At 35.9% G+C, this 18,940-nt stretch overlaps 1 protein-coding gene across 1 annotated transcript; it reads right to left on the bottom strand.

Annotated features, from left to right (window-relative positions):
• Window positions 1–17,574: 17,574 nt before the first annotated feature.
• On the bottom strand, window positions 17,575–17,856 carry LOC129406986 (40S ribosomal protein S29). Its single transcript, XM_055146765.1, has one exon. The coding sequence runs from the start codon at window positions 17,830–17,832 to the stop codon at window positions 17,662–17,664; it is 171 nt and encodes a 56-aa protein (XP_055002740.1). The 5' UTR covers window positions 17,833–17,856; the 3' UTR covers window positions 17,575–17,661.
• Window positions 17,857–18,940: the final 1,084 nt, after the last annotated feature.

Raw genomic sequence — 18,940 nt, 5'->3', positions numbered from 1 at the left:
ACTCTACATGATATTTTCCTCCAGGGCATCTGTTCTCTTGACCTAAGCCTCAGCTGCCCTTACTTCCTAGCACCCCCAAAGCACGGTCCCGACGTGGGACAAGAAGGACCCAGGGCAAGTGGTGAGTTGTGTGCTACCCTGGCATCGAGATGGGCCTGGCCAAAGTGCCTAATGCTTAACTATAAGTTAAGAGCTTGATCATGGACAAATGCTGTCATGATCCAAACAGTGATAACTAGATTCAGACCCTGCTAGGGTGAGGAATGATTAATCTGGCCTTAGTGCTGTGGTCTGAGCCTGTGGCAAGATGTTGCCAGGAGAGCTGCCTTGCAAGCCTCAATGTATCCCTTGCTATGTCCATACAAAAATAACTAGTATTAAGATGTTAATAAGTTCCTGGACTAAGGAAAAGAAAAAAACCTTAAGAGTGAGGAAGGGCTTTGGAGTGCCCTGCCTCAGGAAGGGCTTTCTTATGTTGATTTGGCTACCTGGCTGGTTGTAGCCTAGAGGGCAAGGTGGGAGAGACAAGAGGAGGAGAGAGAGAAGCCAGAGAGAAGCAGAGTTGAGCAGTAGATCCAGAGAGAGGCTGGAGCTGGGAGTGCGGGAGATGAGAAAGATTGAAGATTGAATAAACGGTAACTAATCAGCAACCAGCTTGGTCCTCGTTCTTCCTTCGCCTGTCCTTGACCACCGGCCGTCCCGATCCAGTCCACACACACTGCGGTTCCAGAGCACCGAACGCGGGTGGTGAGACAGAGCCGCCCGGAGAGCCCGAGAGTGCACGCGCCCCTCGGCAAGCTTTAGTTTTTTACACACCAGATTTGATAGGAATGTGATGTAGAAGCCAACTAATCTTGACTAATAAAAACATTAACACAAAAGACTCAGCTTGCAACAACAGCTTAGGAAACCCTCAGACAAGGACTTGTGTGAGAGACAATTTTATCAAGTGGTGAGATAACAAATGGTGAGCTAGCTAGGGAACAGGCTTGAGGAGTTGTTGGTGAAAGGGAGATACTGGTGAAGGGAAGATGAAAACAGTCATGGGATTTGTGTTTGGATATTAAATGCCTATAACAAATAATCATGAAGAACTTTATAAACCATGGTGTTTAAAATGAGGGGAAAAGTAGTTATTTCTGTGCACCACTGGGTGTGGCCCAAATCCCCCACCAAATTAACTAAGTAATGTTCTAAGCAATATAAAAAGAATCATCTTTGTAAAGAATATGTAAAATATTTATAACATTGTCATATTTAAATTATAATTGAAAAGCTGTATTTAAAATTCATCTACAGTCAATTTTTAGGCTGTTTTTTTTTTTTTAAATCCATTCAATCCATATGTATGCATTACAAAGTTCTTCTTTTATTGACTATAACTTGCACCAGATTTTCTTTAACCAGGTTAATATCTAAATTCATACTAATTTATTAATATCTTGCAATCTTTATGTATGACTGTTTTTAGTTCATATTAAAATTTCTATAACTGAAAAGACTAATTAGGACCAACTAAGAATGAATAATAGTGGCAGGATAAAAATAGTGACAAATTATCTACTTCATTATAATAACAAATACTTCCATACATAAACATATAATTAGCTTTTTTACTGGATACAAAAAATAAAGGAAGCATTAAAATTTTAACCCTTTACAGAGGTCATCTGAGTAATGAACATTTATATAGTTCAGTAACAAAAAACACATTTTTGCTTGAGGGACACACCTGAAGGTGCTCAAAGTCTACTCCTGCTGCTGTACTTATGGATAATACCTGATGGTGCATATACCAGGGATCAAATCTGGGTTAACTGCATGCAAGACTAGCAACTACTTACTGTACAATCTCTCTGCTTCCCCTAAAAAGACATGTTGGTCACGGATATCTAAAAATGTTCAAACTGTTGTACAAATCATATTTTAATTTTTATTATTTCTATTCTCAGTATAAAATTTGGCAAACTTTTCTCCAGTCTTGGTGTTATTCACCTCTTTGTGTGTCATGTGCAATTTACATTTTTAGAAACTTAAAATGGCACCCATTCTCCATATTAGTGTTCATTCTTAACTCTGTTGAGTTCTTGGTCTTCTCTCCTCCCTGCAGAAGCCTTTGTTCCTTCTTGAGTCAGTCTTCTTGATCTCTTTCTCTAACCTCATGGATTCCAAATAAACTTATCTTACTTCATTATTTATCTCCTACCTGAAATTATGTTCACTAAAGTTAGGAGAAGAAACAGAAACCAAACAAACAAAACTAGCTTGAGGTTAAAACTGATTTTCCTCTTATTGCAAGGTGTGAATTCTTACTCCAGCACAAGGTCCCCCAGGAAATCCTCAGGTGACGGATATACATTTCGGAAGCTGCTGATCACGTCAGAGTCAGATGCAGTTTGACTACTGAGCGGAGTTGGTGAGAAGCAAGGTCTGTGCTTTGCAGATGCTCATAACAGATGTTACTATCCTAACACCCTCATATTGTTCTTGGGTTACTGAAGCTGACCAAGAGCAAAATTATAGACTCCTCTCCCAGGGCTGTCAGTTCTCTTCTCTCCACTTAATCACAGTCACCAGTAACAATATCAAAGTGTGAATAAAGAGTATAAACAAGTTAAAACAATAGTGTACAAAATTTTTTAACATGGACACAGAACATGTACCTCAGTCGGCCTTGAACTCAGCTACAGATGGTCACTCTCATACCAACAATGGTCCCTACTGAGCACAGAGCCAAAAATACATGAGCATGGTTGGGTGTAGTTGCAAAAATCAAATAAAGATAAAATCCAGGTAGTGAATATCAAGTTTTTTATGAGAATAATTAAGTTATGCTAAAATTAAGAACATTTGAGATTAAATCAGGAGAGGTAGCCCGCAATTAGAGTGCTTGTCTTCCATGCAGCCATCCCAATTTCCATCCCTCGAATTCCATATTGAGTGATTCCTGAGTACAGAGCCCAAACCAAACCATATGCCTAAAAAAGAAAAAAAAGAATATATTAAATGATAAGGTCAAATATGTATGATCAAATAGACTACTAGAATGTTCAAAACATACCCACATAAGGTCAGATAAGTATCAAGATATAACAGCCAGCTTCTGTTCTTCTTAATCATGCCTAGTATGTTTTTTTTCTATTTTATTATTAAATTTTTATTGTATTGAATCACTGTGAAAAAATACAAAGCTTTCAGGTTTAAGTCTCAGTCATATAATGATTAAACTCCCATCTCTTCACCAGTGCACATGTTCCACCACCAAGAACCCCAATATACCCCCCTCCTACCCACCCCCCACCTAAGTAGCTAATGATCTTCACTTTATTCTCTCTATACTTTGAATATATTCAATATTTCAATAGAGAACTCACTATCATTGTCTGGAATTTTCTCCTAACAATCAGTCCTGTTGAAAAGGCATCATTTAATAATTTCTTTTCATTTCTGAGAATGAAGACTCTCTGAGCTTTTGGTTTTGGATTTCTGATATTTTAGCTCAGTTTACAGTCTAGATGTATTTCTGTAAGAAGCTGCTCTGGGTGCCAAAATGGGTTAGAAGACCTCTCGGATCATAGTCTTTAGGAGCAGAAGGTCTGTTTTGCATGCAGCAGATCCAGGTCTTCAATCATGCCTAGTATGTTTTAAAGGTTTTTTAATATAATCAAGAATGTGACATGGATCATTGTTTCCTTAAATCTTAATTTTTTTTATCATAAGGACATAAGAGACAACATCATTCTGATATGGTATCCAATAGTAGCATTTACTGATAAAGAAATTTCTTTCCTTTCTGGTGAGAGAACAAGGAATATGCATGTGCAACCACAGTCAAGTATACCTTATTTGAGAAGAGATCTACTAATCTGGCATTCCACACAACATCTGTGAAATTATTCAAGGAAAATGTTAATTTACGTTGTATGCAAGACCTTCCAGTGTCATTTTCTTTTACTACAATAAAATTAAAAGAGGACTTTGTCTGAAGACTCTTTTGATAAGGAGATCAATAGATGAATTGGACAACTAACTTGGAACAAATATAAAAAAAAAATAACTGCCTTGTTCAAGAGACAAAGCTACCAGTTTAAATATTTTTAAAAGCACAGGAAAAGCCAGAAACTTATGGACAAAAATGTTAAATCATCGGGGCTGTAGTAATAGCAACAGCAGGTAGGGTATTTGCATTGCACGCAGCCAACCTGGGTTTGATTCCCAGCATCCCATGGTCCTCTGAGCACCACCCGGAGTAATTACTGAGTGCTGATCCAGGAGTAACACCTGTGCATCACCAGGTGTGATCCAAAAAGCAAAAAAACAAACAAAACAAAACAAAAACAAAAATGTTAAATCATTTATGAAATAAGGTACGATTATACATGATGTACAATTATATGCAATTTTTGATATAAAGACTTTAGAATGGGACATATGACCTTTCAAATAATATAAAAGATTTAATTCTTTGACTCTGATCCAAACTTGTTTGGGAGCTTATATGTCACATGGCAACTCTAAGGCTTAAGTTGACTTCTGCAAAGGGAGAAAATGAAAACTCAACCTCTTTTCCCTCTTCACTACTATTAAAGTTGCCTTTAGCTTGAAGAAAAGACTATGTAACTAATGGTAGTTAAAACTGTTGCACTTTTACTAATGCAAATTCCTCAAACAACCTTAAGTAACCCATTTTATTTTAACCTTAAAGTGTAATGGGATAAGGAAACACTTATAAAAATATACTATCTTAAATAACAAAAGTAAAATTTTCCATCTTACCGAGTAAGTTAACATTTTATAAATGAGATTTTCATACCAAATCAGTCAAATACGACTCTGGAAATTCTGTGAACAAAATAAAATTTTGCTTTTTTGAAAGAAAAGCAGAATTAAATAACTGCAAGTGACTACTTGTAATGTTTTTAAAAATCAACTTCTTTAATTTGAAATAGACATATATAACAAAAAACAAATACATGTTCAGGAATTTATGTGTGTTCAACCTCCTGGTCTTTTTTGTTTGTTTTGTTTTGTCTCACTATACATTCAAAAACAACTTCAATAGCACAGATTATAAGCATCTTTCTTAGCCATCTAGCTGGGAAAGACATTACTGCATTCACATTCGTAATAAGCCTATTATTAGCATCCCAATGTATGTTCAAAGGATCTTGTCTCAACTTTACTTTAACCTATGAATCATTTTGGTAAACATCAAACTCTTATGTTCCCCATTAATGTCATTTGAGTTTCAAAATAAATTAGATATTGTCACCAAGAGCATGTCAAATCAATGATAATATTAGTAAAAAATATTATAATTTGAAAGATAAGATCATTGTGTGCTTAAGGTCCGTCTGCCTTTTTGTCACAAAGTTCATTGTCCTAAGAAATGAAGAAATTTGAATACAATATAGGTCATTTTGAATGTCATATCTGTTTTAATCTTTAGTTCCCAGGCTAAAATTTGATTATACAGTTTATTTGAGTGATTTTCACATCTAGACTGAAAGAAAATGTTAGTCCTTGACAATTAAGTAGAGAGAGTTTCACTTTTGTTATTTTCGTCCTTGAAAACTCCCTACTCTTTTGTATTTGAAGATATTAAAGTTAAACAACTCAGAAAAGGTTCCTTTCATCATTTTAAGAATATATCAGCACTGTCTCATTATTTGATAATTTATTGCTACTGTTATGTCATTGCTATTTAAATGTAATAATAATGTACCACCCCAAGAACTGGATTATAAAAATAAATACCGTTTAACCAAAGTCAGGTTTACATTTAAACAAAAGAGTCTTGAAATTATTTGTAGGTATAACCTTTTCCAACTTCTGCCATATTGTTACATTAACTTTGCTATGTATATGTTAAATATCATGAAACATTTCTTCAAATGTTTATTTTCTTTAAATGGCAATTTTAAATAATAACAAAATAAGCTTGATTCTACAAGAGTAAAACTGGTACATTCAGATTGAAATTTTTGTTTGAAAACAATAAAAATCTGATTGATGATGAAGATTTGTCATTTTTTATGAATAAGATCTCTATATAGGTTATATTTTGGAAAGTGAACATATTTTAAAATGCAGCTGAAAGCTGTTATATAGAGCCATATTAATGAATGGTAATTTCTTAAATCATTATTTTCTTCTTCTAAAGGAGTATTTTTTAAATAATAATTAAAATTAATATACCATGCATCACTGTATCACTGTCATCCCATTGCTCATTGATTTACTCGAGCAGGCACCATTAACGTCTCAATTGTGAGACTTGTTACTGGTTTTGGCATATCGAATACACCACGGGTGGCTAGCCAGGCTCTGCTGTGCGGGAGAGATACTCTCCATAGCTTGCTGGCTCCCAGAGAGGGGTGGAGGAATGAAACCCAGGTCGTATACCATGAGCAAAATTATATTTCAATTTTAAAGCAGCATTTTTAATCAAAGTACTATGAGTCACCTATGTACATAAAACTCTAATAGCAATATTTACAGCAGGTATAAGTATATGTAAAAATTATAACAAGCTAAAACATTAATCAATCAATCAACAACAAAGGTTTTAGTGATTCTCTGGTTGCCATTATTTTGCTAAACAAAATTAATTAACAAAATAACCAGAGTGGAAATTAATTTACAGTAAATACATACCACCTTAAGTACTACGTTGTATTGCTTAAATGTCACTTAGTGTGAACTTTATTGCTTTGAATAATTTAATTTCTTAAATTAACTTTACTTCAAACAGTATCGTATTACTTTGTTATTTCCCTAAACACCCAATGTAAGAAAGAAAATCTATTCTTTAAATTTATAAGTTCGGAATTAAAACATATTTAATGAGCTGATAAACACATCTTACATGGATCTCTATATAATTAAACATCAATAAAGATTTATAATTGCCATTTGTTGTTAAGATTTTCAAATTTCTTTCCACCAACTTAAAGGTACATAACACCTTTACCGCCAATAACTTATATAATTCTTTTGAAAATATCGTGCATATAAATAATTTTAGGTTAAAAGACAAAGAATGAGCTCTCCATGTTTAAACAGACACATATGGTCTGTTTGATACCCTCTAAAGGTTTTTATTTCTATGCTTGATTTTAATACTTAGAAGAACGGTAAAGTGTATCTTTATATGTAAATGTTTATCTCATTTCTATTTCTATAAGCAAAAAGAATTCTAAGGAAATCAAATGTCTTCTAAGAGTCACTAAACTGGTAATAATAGGATGCTCCTGAATTTCTTTCGACTCATTGATGGACCAAAGATACAACTATCCATGGTTCTGATTCCTTTGAGAAAAATGTAGAAACTAGGGAATGACTCTTACCCACTGGGTGACTTAGAAAATACAAAGATCGAAGCAGGTACGATACACTGAGAAATCTTTTCATCATAAAATCTGCTAAGCAACTTGAATTTGGGAGGTATCCTCAAGACTGATCTTCTCTCTGAGGAGCAAAGAGTTTGAAACAACTCAACACCTCAACTGTTAAGATTATCTATCATCAAGTGCTAGATTCCCAATTGTTTACTTCTGAAAGCTAATGGGGCTTGTATACACAAGTTCCCCAGACAAAAGCAAACAAGGATGCACTTGTTTAAGAGGTGTGTAAAACTTCCTAGCTTCTCTCACAGATTAACTGTAGTGAAATATGCATACGTCACTGCTTTTCCCTGAAAAGGGTTTGACTGCATTCTTTGCCAGCTGCTTCTGAGACATCCTGGCCCCTAGAGGAAGAAAAGTCATGGGGGAAATTCCCTTCCTTATTCCCACATTAAGAGGCTTCTTTTTGGGAGAACTTTTCACATATCTCATTTTCTAGCTTTTTTTTTTTTGCTACTATATACAAATCAGGGATCTGCCCCCAATATGTGACATTGATTGGCCACAAAATTATCATGAAAAAAATTCTACATTGTTATAACCAAGTGGACACTTTTTAAAAAGTCCTATGAGAACTCTGTGATTGTCCATGCAGACTCAGAGTGGAGGAAACAGACGAAAGAGCTCATCAGGTCAATTTCTGGGCAGGATATGAAGCAAACTTCACCAGTTGTTACTCACGTTATCTAGTTTGAAATCAGATGCATCAAGGTACTGACTTCAATCATTCTGGGAATGTGAAAGATCTGAGGGGTATTTCTCCAGAATTTAGGCTCTTTCCAGTGTAACACTGTCTCTAGCTTTTCCCAAAGAATTTTCCATCTTCTTACTATCCTAAATTTAGTATCTGTCACTCCAGTGTCAGGACCTCAAATAACTTATCTCTGGTAGACAATTGGATTTGACATTCAAAAGATCCATGACAGACAAAATTTCAGATGGGTGCACTAGCATTTTCCTTAAGTTATCTCCTCAGGATCAGCACTGAGAAAGCAAAAAACAACCTTCTCCCAATTTTTCCATAAAAAGCATATGACTGCACAGTTCCCCAGCTGCTGCCTGAGGTTCTGATTTCTAATTATACGGCAAGCAGGAGCTGAGGAGGGTCTTATAGAGGTAGTAGGAACATTCCCTGCTTGTTCTCTTTAGCTGTCTTCAAAAGTAAAACTGATTTTCCAAAACATACAATTTGACGAAGCAAACCAGCTACAAACTACGAGAACCAGAATTCTAATGTAGACAGTTTCACTCCATAATTCATGCTATAACTGTTGAATTCTATTAAATAATGTTAATTTATTATGTATCACATGCAACCTTTGAATAAGCAAAATTATTTAAGGCATACATTTAAAAATATAAGGTTGTTGAGCTCTTAAAATAATTGTTAAGCACTGTACTAGATGGTGTTATTGCAATTCTAGAATATAGATTTTATAATTACTATACAGGTAAGAAAACTGAACAGTAGCTGTGAATTAAAAAATAAACTTTTCTGGAGCATTAGGAACTTGATCAGGATCAGAACCAAAGACTTATAAAAGCAAAACTTGGGATTGAACTTTGATATTCAATACCTAAATACTTCTACATATGTATTGCTATTGTGACACAAACAGGTTAGAGATTTGACACTGCACAATGATGTTTTTTAAGTTTTTAAAAGTTGAGATCAAACATGAGATTGAATCTATAAGTAATATAAAAATATGTCAAACTAACATCAGCAAATTGAGAAGTAATTCATTATTTACTTATAGTTATTTCTGCTTTATCTATATTTCAATGAATATCATCTATACATTTAAAAATTCTAATTAATATTTTGATTATATTACATTAGATATTAAGAAAAATACTACAGTGCTGGTTAAGTATATGCTTTCTCAGATATGAACAAATGAAGATGGTTATGCTGAATAATAGAAAAGAATCAGTTGGTTGACTTACCTTTATTATTTTTTTTTTGAGGGGTAGGAGGGGTTTGGGTTACACCTGGTGATGCTCAGGAATATTGCTGGCTCTGCACTAGAAATTACACTTGGTCATGCTCAGAGGACCATATGGTATGTCAGAGAGTTGAACTTGTGCAAGGCAAATGCCCTCCCCAGTGTTCTACTCCTCTACTTCTGCCTGTGGATGAGTTCTCTTAGCCCTTGTTTGTGCTATCCTTGGGTATTGGTCTCATATTATGTTTTTTTATATTCCACAAATGAGTCCAATCATTCTATGTCTATCCCTCTCCTTCTGATTTATTTATCTCAGCATGATATTCTCTATGTCCATCCATTTTTAAGTAAACATCATCACTTAATTTTTTAATTAAGTGATGGTGCCCACTTGAACAAATCAATGAGCAACAGGATGACAGTGATACAATGACATAGTGATGATTAGAGTTGCAGAGCATTTTTTTTTTTATGTCTTTTGACCATTTGTATATCTTCTTTGGGGAAGATTCTATCCATTTCTTCTCCCCATTTTTGATGGGGTTGGGTGTTTTGTCTTAACAACATATCATAGTTTGGACTGGAATAATAGCACAGCGGGTAAAGCATTTGAAACAGACCTGGGTTTGATTCCCAGCACCCCATATGGTCCCCTGAGCACCACCAGGGGTAATTCTTGAGTGCAAAGCCAGGAGTAACCCTTGTGAATTACTAGGTGTGACCCAGAAAGCAAACAAACAACAAAAATATATATCATAGTTCAAAAATCTTGATGTTTTTAACTATCACCTAAGTACAAGTTTTTTAAAATAATATTATGAGGTTCCTAATTATCCTATAGAAAGTGCAGTGTATGCATGTATGAGTGTGAACTATAGAACTTTAAATATACAAATGTGTAATATTTAAATATGTATAAATATGTCTGTTAAACATAAAGGTAAAAAATGAGATATATGAGATATGGGTTTACTTTTTAGAGAGTACAGTACTGTTTAACATCCTTTTTTTTTCATATTTTTCTTCAATATAGAAAAACACGCTTAAACTTAAAGAAACAGGAAGTTTCTACTTGCATGATAGTTTCTTTCTATTTAAATATAGTTAAGTTATTTTCACCCAGAGCTTTCATGCCATTTTCACACTATCTCATCAGCTAGTCAATAAAGAATTATATGCAGAGCTACAATTTAAAAAAAAAAGTCTACTTTTTTTTTTCTAAATTGAGCCATGACTCATACTTTTGTAATGTACGCCTTGATTTTTCAAACTTAGAGCCAGATGTTTCATATTTTTCCATACAGGTTGTCTAGCATTGCATTAGTTGTGCAATTTAAATCCATGCACATTTAGATAAATCCTATCTGCAAAGATCTTTTTATTATTTCTCATTTGGAAAGAGAAAATTCTTTATTTTTGTCTTTTTTAAGAGTTATAATTTTTTAAAAAAATTTATAAAAATACCTTGCAGTGGTGATACCAGTTGCAATTTGCAGAAATTACTGAAGTAATTATGTATTTTAATGAAATACCCTTCTCTTAATGAGTATAAGATTGGACTAATCAACTCAATAGTATTTTTAATTATTATGAATGAACAGTCATTAGGGTTCCATTTCAAAAAGCTCTAAAATCAATCAATCAAAAAAAAAAACAAACAAACCTGACTTGAGAGCATAACAAAGGTCATAGAAGATACCAGGTAAACAGAAAATATTAAGTAAATAGAAAAAGGAGCTGGAATGATAGCACAGTGGGTAGGGCATTTGCCTTGCACGTAGCTGAATTGGGTTCTATTCCCAGCATCCCATATGGTCCCCCAAGCACTGCAGGAGTAATTTCTAAGTACATGAGCCAGGAGTAACCCCTGTTCATTAGATTAGAAAAAAACTAATCTGGCCTGAGCACTATAGTCTGAGATCTATAGTGAGATGTCATCAGGAGAGCCACCCTACAAGCTTAATGTATCTCTTATTGTGTACATACAAAATGACTAATATTAAGAAGTAGAATTAAGATGTTTATTAAGGGGCCGGAGCCATAGTACAGCAGGTAGGGCATTTGCCTTATACGTGGCCAACCCGAGTTTTATCCCTGACATCTCATATGGTCCCCCAAGCACCACCCCACCAGGTATAATTCCTGAGTGTAGAGTCAGAAGTTACCCCTGATGTTAACTAATATGTTAATTAAATGATTGTTGAACTAAGGAAAGGAGAAACCCACCCAGGTGTTATTTCACCCTTCAGGGAGGGCTTTCATATGTTGATTGTGCTCCCTGGGACCTGGGTCTCCTTGCTACCTTCAAGGCTGGGAGGGTGTGAGAGACTAGGGAGACCAAGGAAGTGAGTCAGTGCCAGAGCAGCGGAGAGACTAGCAAGGTGGACAGGAGAAGACTGGAATGGGAAGCATAGTGAAACTGGAACGAGCACATGGGGAGAATGGAATAAATGGCAACTGATCACCAACCAGCCTGGCCCTTGTTTCTTCCTTTGTCTGCCCATGGCATCGGTTGTCCTGGGTGGGGAAGTGGTGTGAGACCACGGAACGCAGGCAGCGAGAGAGAACCTGGGATTCCTAGTTGCTTGGTTATTACACATATGAGTGCAACAATGTTGTATAAAAACTTATCAAATCAAATTCAAAAATATTTCAGTGTACCTTATCTAATATGTTTACCTCCCTAAATAATGAAAACAATTATTGTAAGAGCAAGTTTAAGAATAGTATCTGGAACCAGACTTTTGGCTTTAAATTCTGACTGGGTTTAAATTTCAATAGAACAGATACTTAAAATGCTTAAAGCATCTATGCCTGTTTCTTCATCTCTAAATTAACCAAGCATAGTATTTTACTTGAATGATTGTCAGACCAATTACCAACATATTTTGAAGAATCCTCAAAAGGCTGAATATTATAAATTATCAAATCTTTTCTAAGTTATAAAGTAATGAATCTATCATAAAGTAATAGTTTATTTTTTACTTTATTTATGTTTAAATCAATTTTTATTGAGGTAACATTGGTTCGCAAGATCCTAGAAGCTTATACTTTTTTAGTGGTACAATATTTCCACACCAGGTCACCATGAAAGTGTCAATATCATTCCACCAATATTGATGTAGGCAGGTAGATAGGGAAAGGCCCTTGGCAATGAAAATTAAGATTTAACAGTCTCTGGGAAGGAGACTCTTAAGATTTGCAGATTCAAGAAAACAAAAGACCCAGAGGAAACCATCAGCAGACCCTGAGGATAATGGACCCCTCCCCAGGAGGTTCCCCAAAGAAGGCCATCACCACCCCCAACCTCCCTGGTAACATTAGCAACGAACTTTACAGGGAAAGAAGCCCCATGTGGGGACAGGTTTAAAAGACACCTTGAACAAAGGAAGTGCGCATATGCTGCCTGAGCCTATGTGCTGCTTGCGCCCCGTGGCCGAGCACATATGTTGCCCAGGCACATGTGTCCCCCAAGCACATGTGTCGCCTGCATCTCCCCTCTTGAGATGTGTACTTTCATGCTTTCATACTTTTGTGTGTAAAGCTCGGTTATGTGTAGGGGCTTCCTCCACCCTTGGAGAAGCCCGATTTCTCTCTTGAGCGCATTATTTTCACTATTCTCTCTCCCACTTATCCCTTCCTCCTTCCCTCAGAAACCTCTAAATAAAATCTACTTACTTCACTGCTTGTCTACTCCTGAAATTCTTTTCCGAGAGTGAGACAAGAACCCAGTAACTCTGGGTCCCGGGTGGTAGAGGCGGCTGGGGTGAAAGTGACCGTCTTTCTCCCCACTTCATGTAAGTCACCCATGGGGCCCACTGACATCAATATCAGTGGACTGAATTAATATCTTTCCATCCAATAGCAGTGGGATATCAATAGCAACGTTTCAGTCCACTGATCACCTAGTCCATGTTAATAACCTCTGAAGTTAGGGGGCTCCCTGCAGGTGGTTTGTGTGAAGCAGAGAGGAGATGGCCAATTTCTCCTGGTCCACCTCTGCCATCCTAGGGCCAACTGGTAAGGCTAGAACAGATCATGTCTGTGATGAACCCCTGTGTAGCCTGGAACAGAGTCCCACCAGCCCCAGTAGGTAGTCATCATGCTCAAGTCACACCTGACATACACTTGGTCTGCTTGGCTCAGGAGTTAATCTCCACCAGTTTCTTGAGGATCCATGGATTCTGGCGGGACCGAGGATGATTTTTTTCTTTGGAAGAAAAAAAAGCCAGTCTTAGGCCTTACCCAGACCTTCCAGGTCCTTGCCTTTCTCTCAGAAAAGAATTTCAGGAAAAGACCAGCAATGAAGTAAAATCATTTTATTTGGAGGCTTTTCAGGAAAGCGAAGGAAGGAGAAAGAGAGAGAGAGAGAGAGAGAGAGAGAGAGAGAGAGAGAGAGAGAGAGAGAGAGAGAGAGAGAGAGCAGGAGAGAGAGAGAGAGGGAGAGAGAGAGAGAGAGAGAGAGAGAGAGAGAGCAGGAGAGAGACAGAATAGAGAGAGACAGAGAGAGAGAGTACTCCAAGGTGGGGAGAGCCCCAGTACACTTCTCAAGTTGGGAGATGCAGGTGACACATGTATTTGGGCATTGCATGCGCTTATCAATGTGAACAAAAGCAGCACATTGTCTTAGGCAGTATATGTGTGTGCTTCCTTTGTTCAAGTTGGCATCTGTAGGATTTTTTCCCAAACTGCCCAATGCAAGGCTTTCTACCTAGAAAGAATTCCTTGCTAAGTTGGTTGCCAAGAGGTTATAGTCGGGATGGTCTTCTTTGAAACCCATTTCCTTGAACCTGTTCCTACCGGAGCTTCTCTTGGAGGGTGGGTGCAGCCTTCTCTCCTCTTGGCTAGCTCTAAATAAAGGTTTAATCAGGCTTTATTTCCTGAGCTCTAAAGGTGGTTCCTGACAGCCTCGGGCTAGATAATTATTGTTTCCCTGGAATTCCACTGCCATGGGGGCCCTTCTCTAATGTACCTGTCTTCATCACCTCAGTTCTGTAATCGGAATCTAAAGGTTAGTTTTTACAAGAAAATTTCTATTTGCTTCATATGGCATGTCTTTCTATGTTTATTTCAAATCTCCATACTCTTTTTTTTAATAGAAGCTAAATATTTGTGTATCCCCACCTACAGAGAATGAGGATTCTTTTTTGTCTTATCCCTGTCAGCTGTGGTTGTCTCTGTTTTTTATTTTTTTTTCTTTTAAATAAAACCCATTCTCAGTAGTGTGGGGTCATAAGTTGCTGCCTTTGTGATTCACATCACCTTGATAATCAGTGATGCTCAGTATTTACCATGTGCTTCTTGGCTCTCTGTATATAATTCCAGAGTTTATGTTTAACTTTTCATTTGGTAGTGGAGGAGGATGTTTGTATCACAACTGGTGTGTTGAAGACAATAATGACTCTTTGTAGGATACACTGAATCCCATGGTTCTCAGGGGACCATGTGGCACCTGGAATCACCACCCCCCCTCCACGGCTCTGTATGTGGTCAGTTTTCTCTTCTTTCTTTTTTTTTTTATGTTTTCTTTTCTTTTTTTTTCTTTTTTTCCCTGTTGGGTGTTGGGGAGTTAGGAAAGTTGGTGAATGTTGCTGAGTTTAATCTTACATTTTAACTAGATATTTAGTATGCAAAATCTTTTCACAACTTCAGTAGATTGTCCTTTTGTTTTAGAAAAAAGTTAGTTTCCTTTGAAGTACAGAATGTTTTTAGTTCGGTTGAATCCCATCTTTTACTTTTGCTTTGATAATCCTTAGGATTGGAGAAAAATCACTGAAGATACCCTTGAAAAAACATCATGGAGTGTTTTGTCTACTTTTTTTTTTATTTTGCAAATTTGGATGTAGAACAGTTAATCTTTCAACCATTGTGAATTAAGTTTTATGTATGTTATGATTGATCCAATTTTATTGTTTTTTGTTTGGGTAGCTATTTTTTTCAAAACCATTTGTATTACTTGCTAGCACTCCAGTCAGAATTCAAAATGTTTCAAGAAGAGATATATATATCATGGTTAGAATTTTTATGCAGAGAAAATATGAGATTGAACACGTTCATGCACACTTTCCTCTAAGGAAACTTTATTGGATCAGTTTTAACAGATCATTAATAACAAACAATACCAAATCATTTAGGACCTGCTATGGGGGCAGGCTTGGGTGGTGGTGGGAAAATTCAAATAATAGTAGTGGGGAGTTGTAATGGTGGTGGGATTGTAGTTGGAATATTGAATATAACAAATTATTGTGAACAATTTATAAAAATTAAATTAAACTAAAAATAAAAAGTTCATGTTGTATGTTGTGGTTGCTTCAAAATTTTATTAAAAGTGTTCTAGTGTATTCTAATAAAAAGAGAAGACACTTTGGACACTGATATTTATGATTATACATCAGCAAAATGATTCAGAGTGATTGAGAATGCTTTAATGCTAAAAATGGTGGAGTGCTGATTTTGCAAGTTAGAAAAAAACATATAATATGTCTGGTTCAGTATAATTGGTTTCAGTAACATCTGGAATTTAAAAAAATAAGTCTGGATATACTCAAGTCATTGCTGTTAAATATGAGAAAATTCAACAACGGAAAATTTGGAAACAATAATTGCTAATAATCTTTCAATTCTAAGATTTTTTTATTTAGAAATGGGTAAAGTCTTTTGTGTTTCATTTAGTTTTTGTACAATTTCTCCATCATTTGAATCTCTTCATATCTGATATGATATAACTAAGAACTAATATATCATGTCCTGGACAATGATGTTTGCTATTCAAATAATCAAATAGGCTCGGTAAATTCAGTGTTTTATATGTGTACATTGGCTATTGCTATGGTAAGAAATACACAAATCTAAAATAAATGTCAATATTTTATCATGATATTTGAATATAGGCAGAGAGTCTTTTGCCTGAATGCCTGGCTGTCTTCCCCAGTGCCCCTAGGAGGGGATGGGCTCCAGTTCCCTCCCCGCCCCGAACAGAGCTCCCGGCAGCCAAAGACCACCGGAACCTAGCCACAGCCACAGCCATGCTCAAGGCCCCTCTCCACACATTCAGACAAGCCTCATGCATGAAGGTACCAGCAGAGGAAACCAGGTGTGTGTAATCTCATCAATGGCCAACATCCAGAGACTTAAAAGCAACCTCCCTCTCAGAAGCACTCGGTTATAGGATATCGTATAAACTACTTCTCCCTCTGGGAGAAACTAGTAAGCTACTGAGAGTTTCCTGTCCACGTGGGACAGCCTTGCAAGCTTCCCATGGTGTATCCATATGCCAAAGCCTGTAACAAGGTGGGTCTCATTCCCCTGACCCTGAAAGAGCCTCCAATGCTGCATCGTTGGGAAGGCTGAGTAGAGAGAGGCTTCTAAAATCTCAGGGATAGGACGAATGGAGACGTTACAGAGACTGCTCGAGAAATTCAACAATCAACGGGATTTCATGTCGTGACCATGATTTGAATATAGTCTATAGCAAATAGCATATGAGATGAAATTATAATTATTACTACAAAGAACAATGTTAAAAAGAAAAAAGATCAGTATTTAACAAGAATAGAAGTGAGTTTATGCTTGGATCTAAATAATGTATCACAAAATTATATTGATTTACTATATTCTCAATAATAAATAGAAAATTCCACTACTTTTGTAAATCCTTCTTATTAAATTTGGGAGATATTTCTGCTGACAGAAATTTTAAAAAGTCATATATCTGGTATGTTCTCTTTCAAATGACAGGATTTTGCTTTTCAGTCACCACTTGGGTGCTTAGAAGTCCTCCATTTCCTAACTTCATACTAATTGCATCTGTCACTTCTTTGGTGCTTTCTCCTCTCTAATTATATGCTTTGCTATGAAGAAAATAAATATTTCTTAATTGATCATAATTATTTAAAAATAGTACATTAAGTAATGTCCAAACAGTTATCTTTCATTCCAAGGAGAAATCTTTATGAACTTTTATTTCTAGAACTGTGTTTAGAGTTAATTTCTCTAAAAATATTCCTATTTTGATGATTCCTTCTTATTTATTTATAAGAATCAGAGTCTGCTTTATTTAGAGTTATATTTTTATTCAGTATTTTATTATAAAGAAGTTTATAATAGTAGTTGAAATTTAACCTCTGCTTATTTTTATATTAATGTATTACCACATTGATATACAACTTGCATTTATCTTTCAAATCTGTTTACATATTTTTTTTTTTTTTTTTTTATAATTGAAGTCACTTTATTTTATGTACAAAGATCTGCATGTGTTCCAGCTGCCAGGTAGATGTTTCTGATGACCAACGCCAGAAGTTCACTTAGTCCAACTTGATGAAGCCGATGTCCTTCGCGTACTGGCGGAAACACTGGCGGCACATATTCAGGCCGTATTTCCGGATCAGGCCGTGCCGGTTGGAGCAGACGCGGCAAGAGCGCGACCCCTGGCCGAATTTTCTCGGATGGCTCCAGTAGAGCTGCTGGTGACCCATCTTGCTCGCTCAGAGGCAACGACGCAAAAGCTGTTTACATATTTACTTTGTTAGTTCTCCATAACAAACATTTTAGGATTTAGTTATTTATTTTTCAATTTTGCTAATATTCATAAACATTACATGCTTAAAACTTAATTAATGTCTGCGGATTGAGAGATAATAGATGAGTATACTTTGAATGAGCCAGTCTTTGAATACACAATGTAATTTGCATAAATAATTACATAACACAAGAAATGTAATGACAACATATAAAAATATTAATAAAATATATACAGAGTAATTTATTATGGCAATTATTTTGGAAATAATGGATATATAAGCTAGATTTTGAAATATGAATAAGATTTCACCAAATATACTAAAATATAAAAAGATTAACAAGAATTTAAGGACAGCACACAAGTATTTAGCATCATACAGTTACAATCACCTTCACTCAGTTCTATTTGTTTGCTCTTCTTGTTTCTATGATCATTTAATAAAAGATTTCTTTGAATAAATTGCAAATGTGGGGGATCAGGGATGTAGGTCAGCAGTAGAGTACTTGCCATGCTTGTGTACACATTGAAAATGAGCATACAGTCATTCAGTTACACAAAGTATTAATGGCTATATCAATTTGAATAAAGTTCCAATAGGTTATGTTCTAACTTAGTCCCTTCACCACTCCTCATTTTTTTTTTCTTTCATTTATTTTTCTTTTTGGGTCACACGGGGGATGCACAGGAGTCACTCCTTGCTCTGCACTCAGGAATTACCCCTTTTGGTGCTTGGGGGACCATATGGGATGCTGGGAATCAAACCTGGGTCAGCCGCCTACAAGCAAATGCCCTACCCACTGTGCTATCACTCCAACCCACGACTTCTCATTTTTTAATTTTTGAAAATTTGAAAATTTTAAATGATTTATCTGCCTTTTTGAAATATTCTCCTTCATCCAAGGTACTCTTTCTTAAGAACTTTGAAACCTTTAATTTGGCATGAAATCATAAAGAAAGATAATACTCATTTCTCTCCATCTCTGTGGGAGGACCAGGACCTAAATTAATAATCTCTACCCTGCAAATACAGATTGTTCTGCCACATGGGCCAACCCTCATAT

This window comes from Sorex araneus, chromosome 1 (assembly GCF_027595985.1).
Source record: "Sorex araneus isolate mSorAra2 chromosome 1, mSorAra2.pri, whole genome shotgun sequence".
Classification (NCBI taxonomy): domain Eukaryota; kingdom Metazoa; phylum Chordata; class Mammalia; order Eulipotyphla; family Soricidae; genus Sorex; species Sorex araneus.
This window is presented reverse-complemented; position numbering and strand designations above follow the sequence as displayed.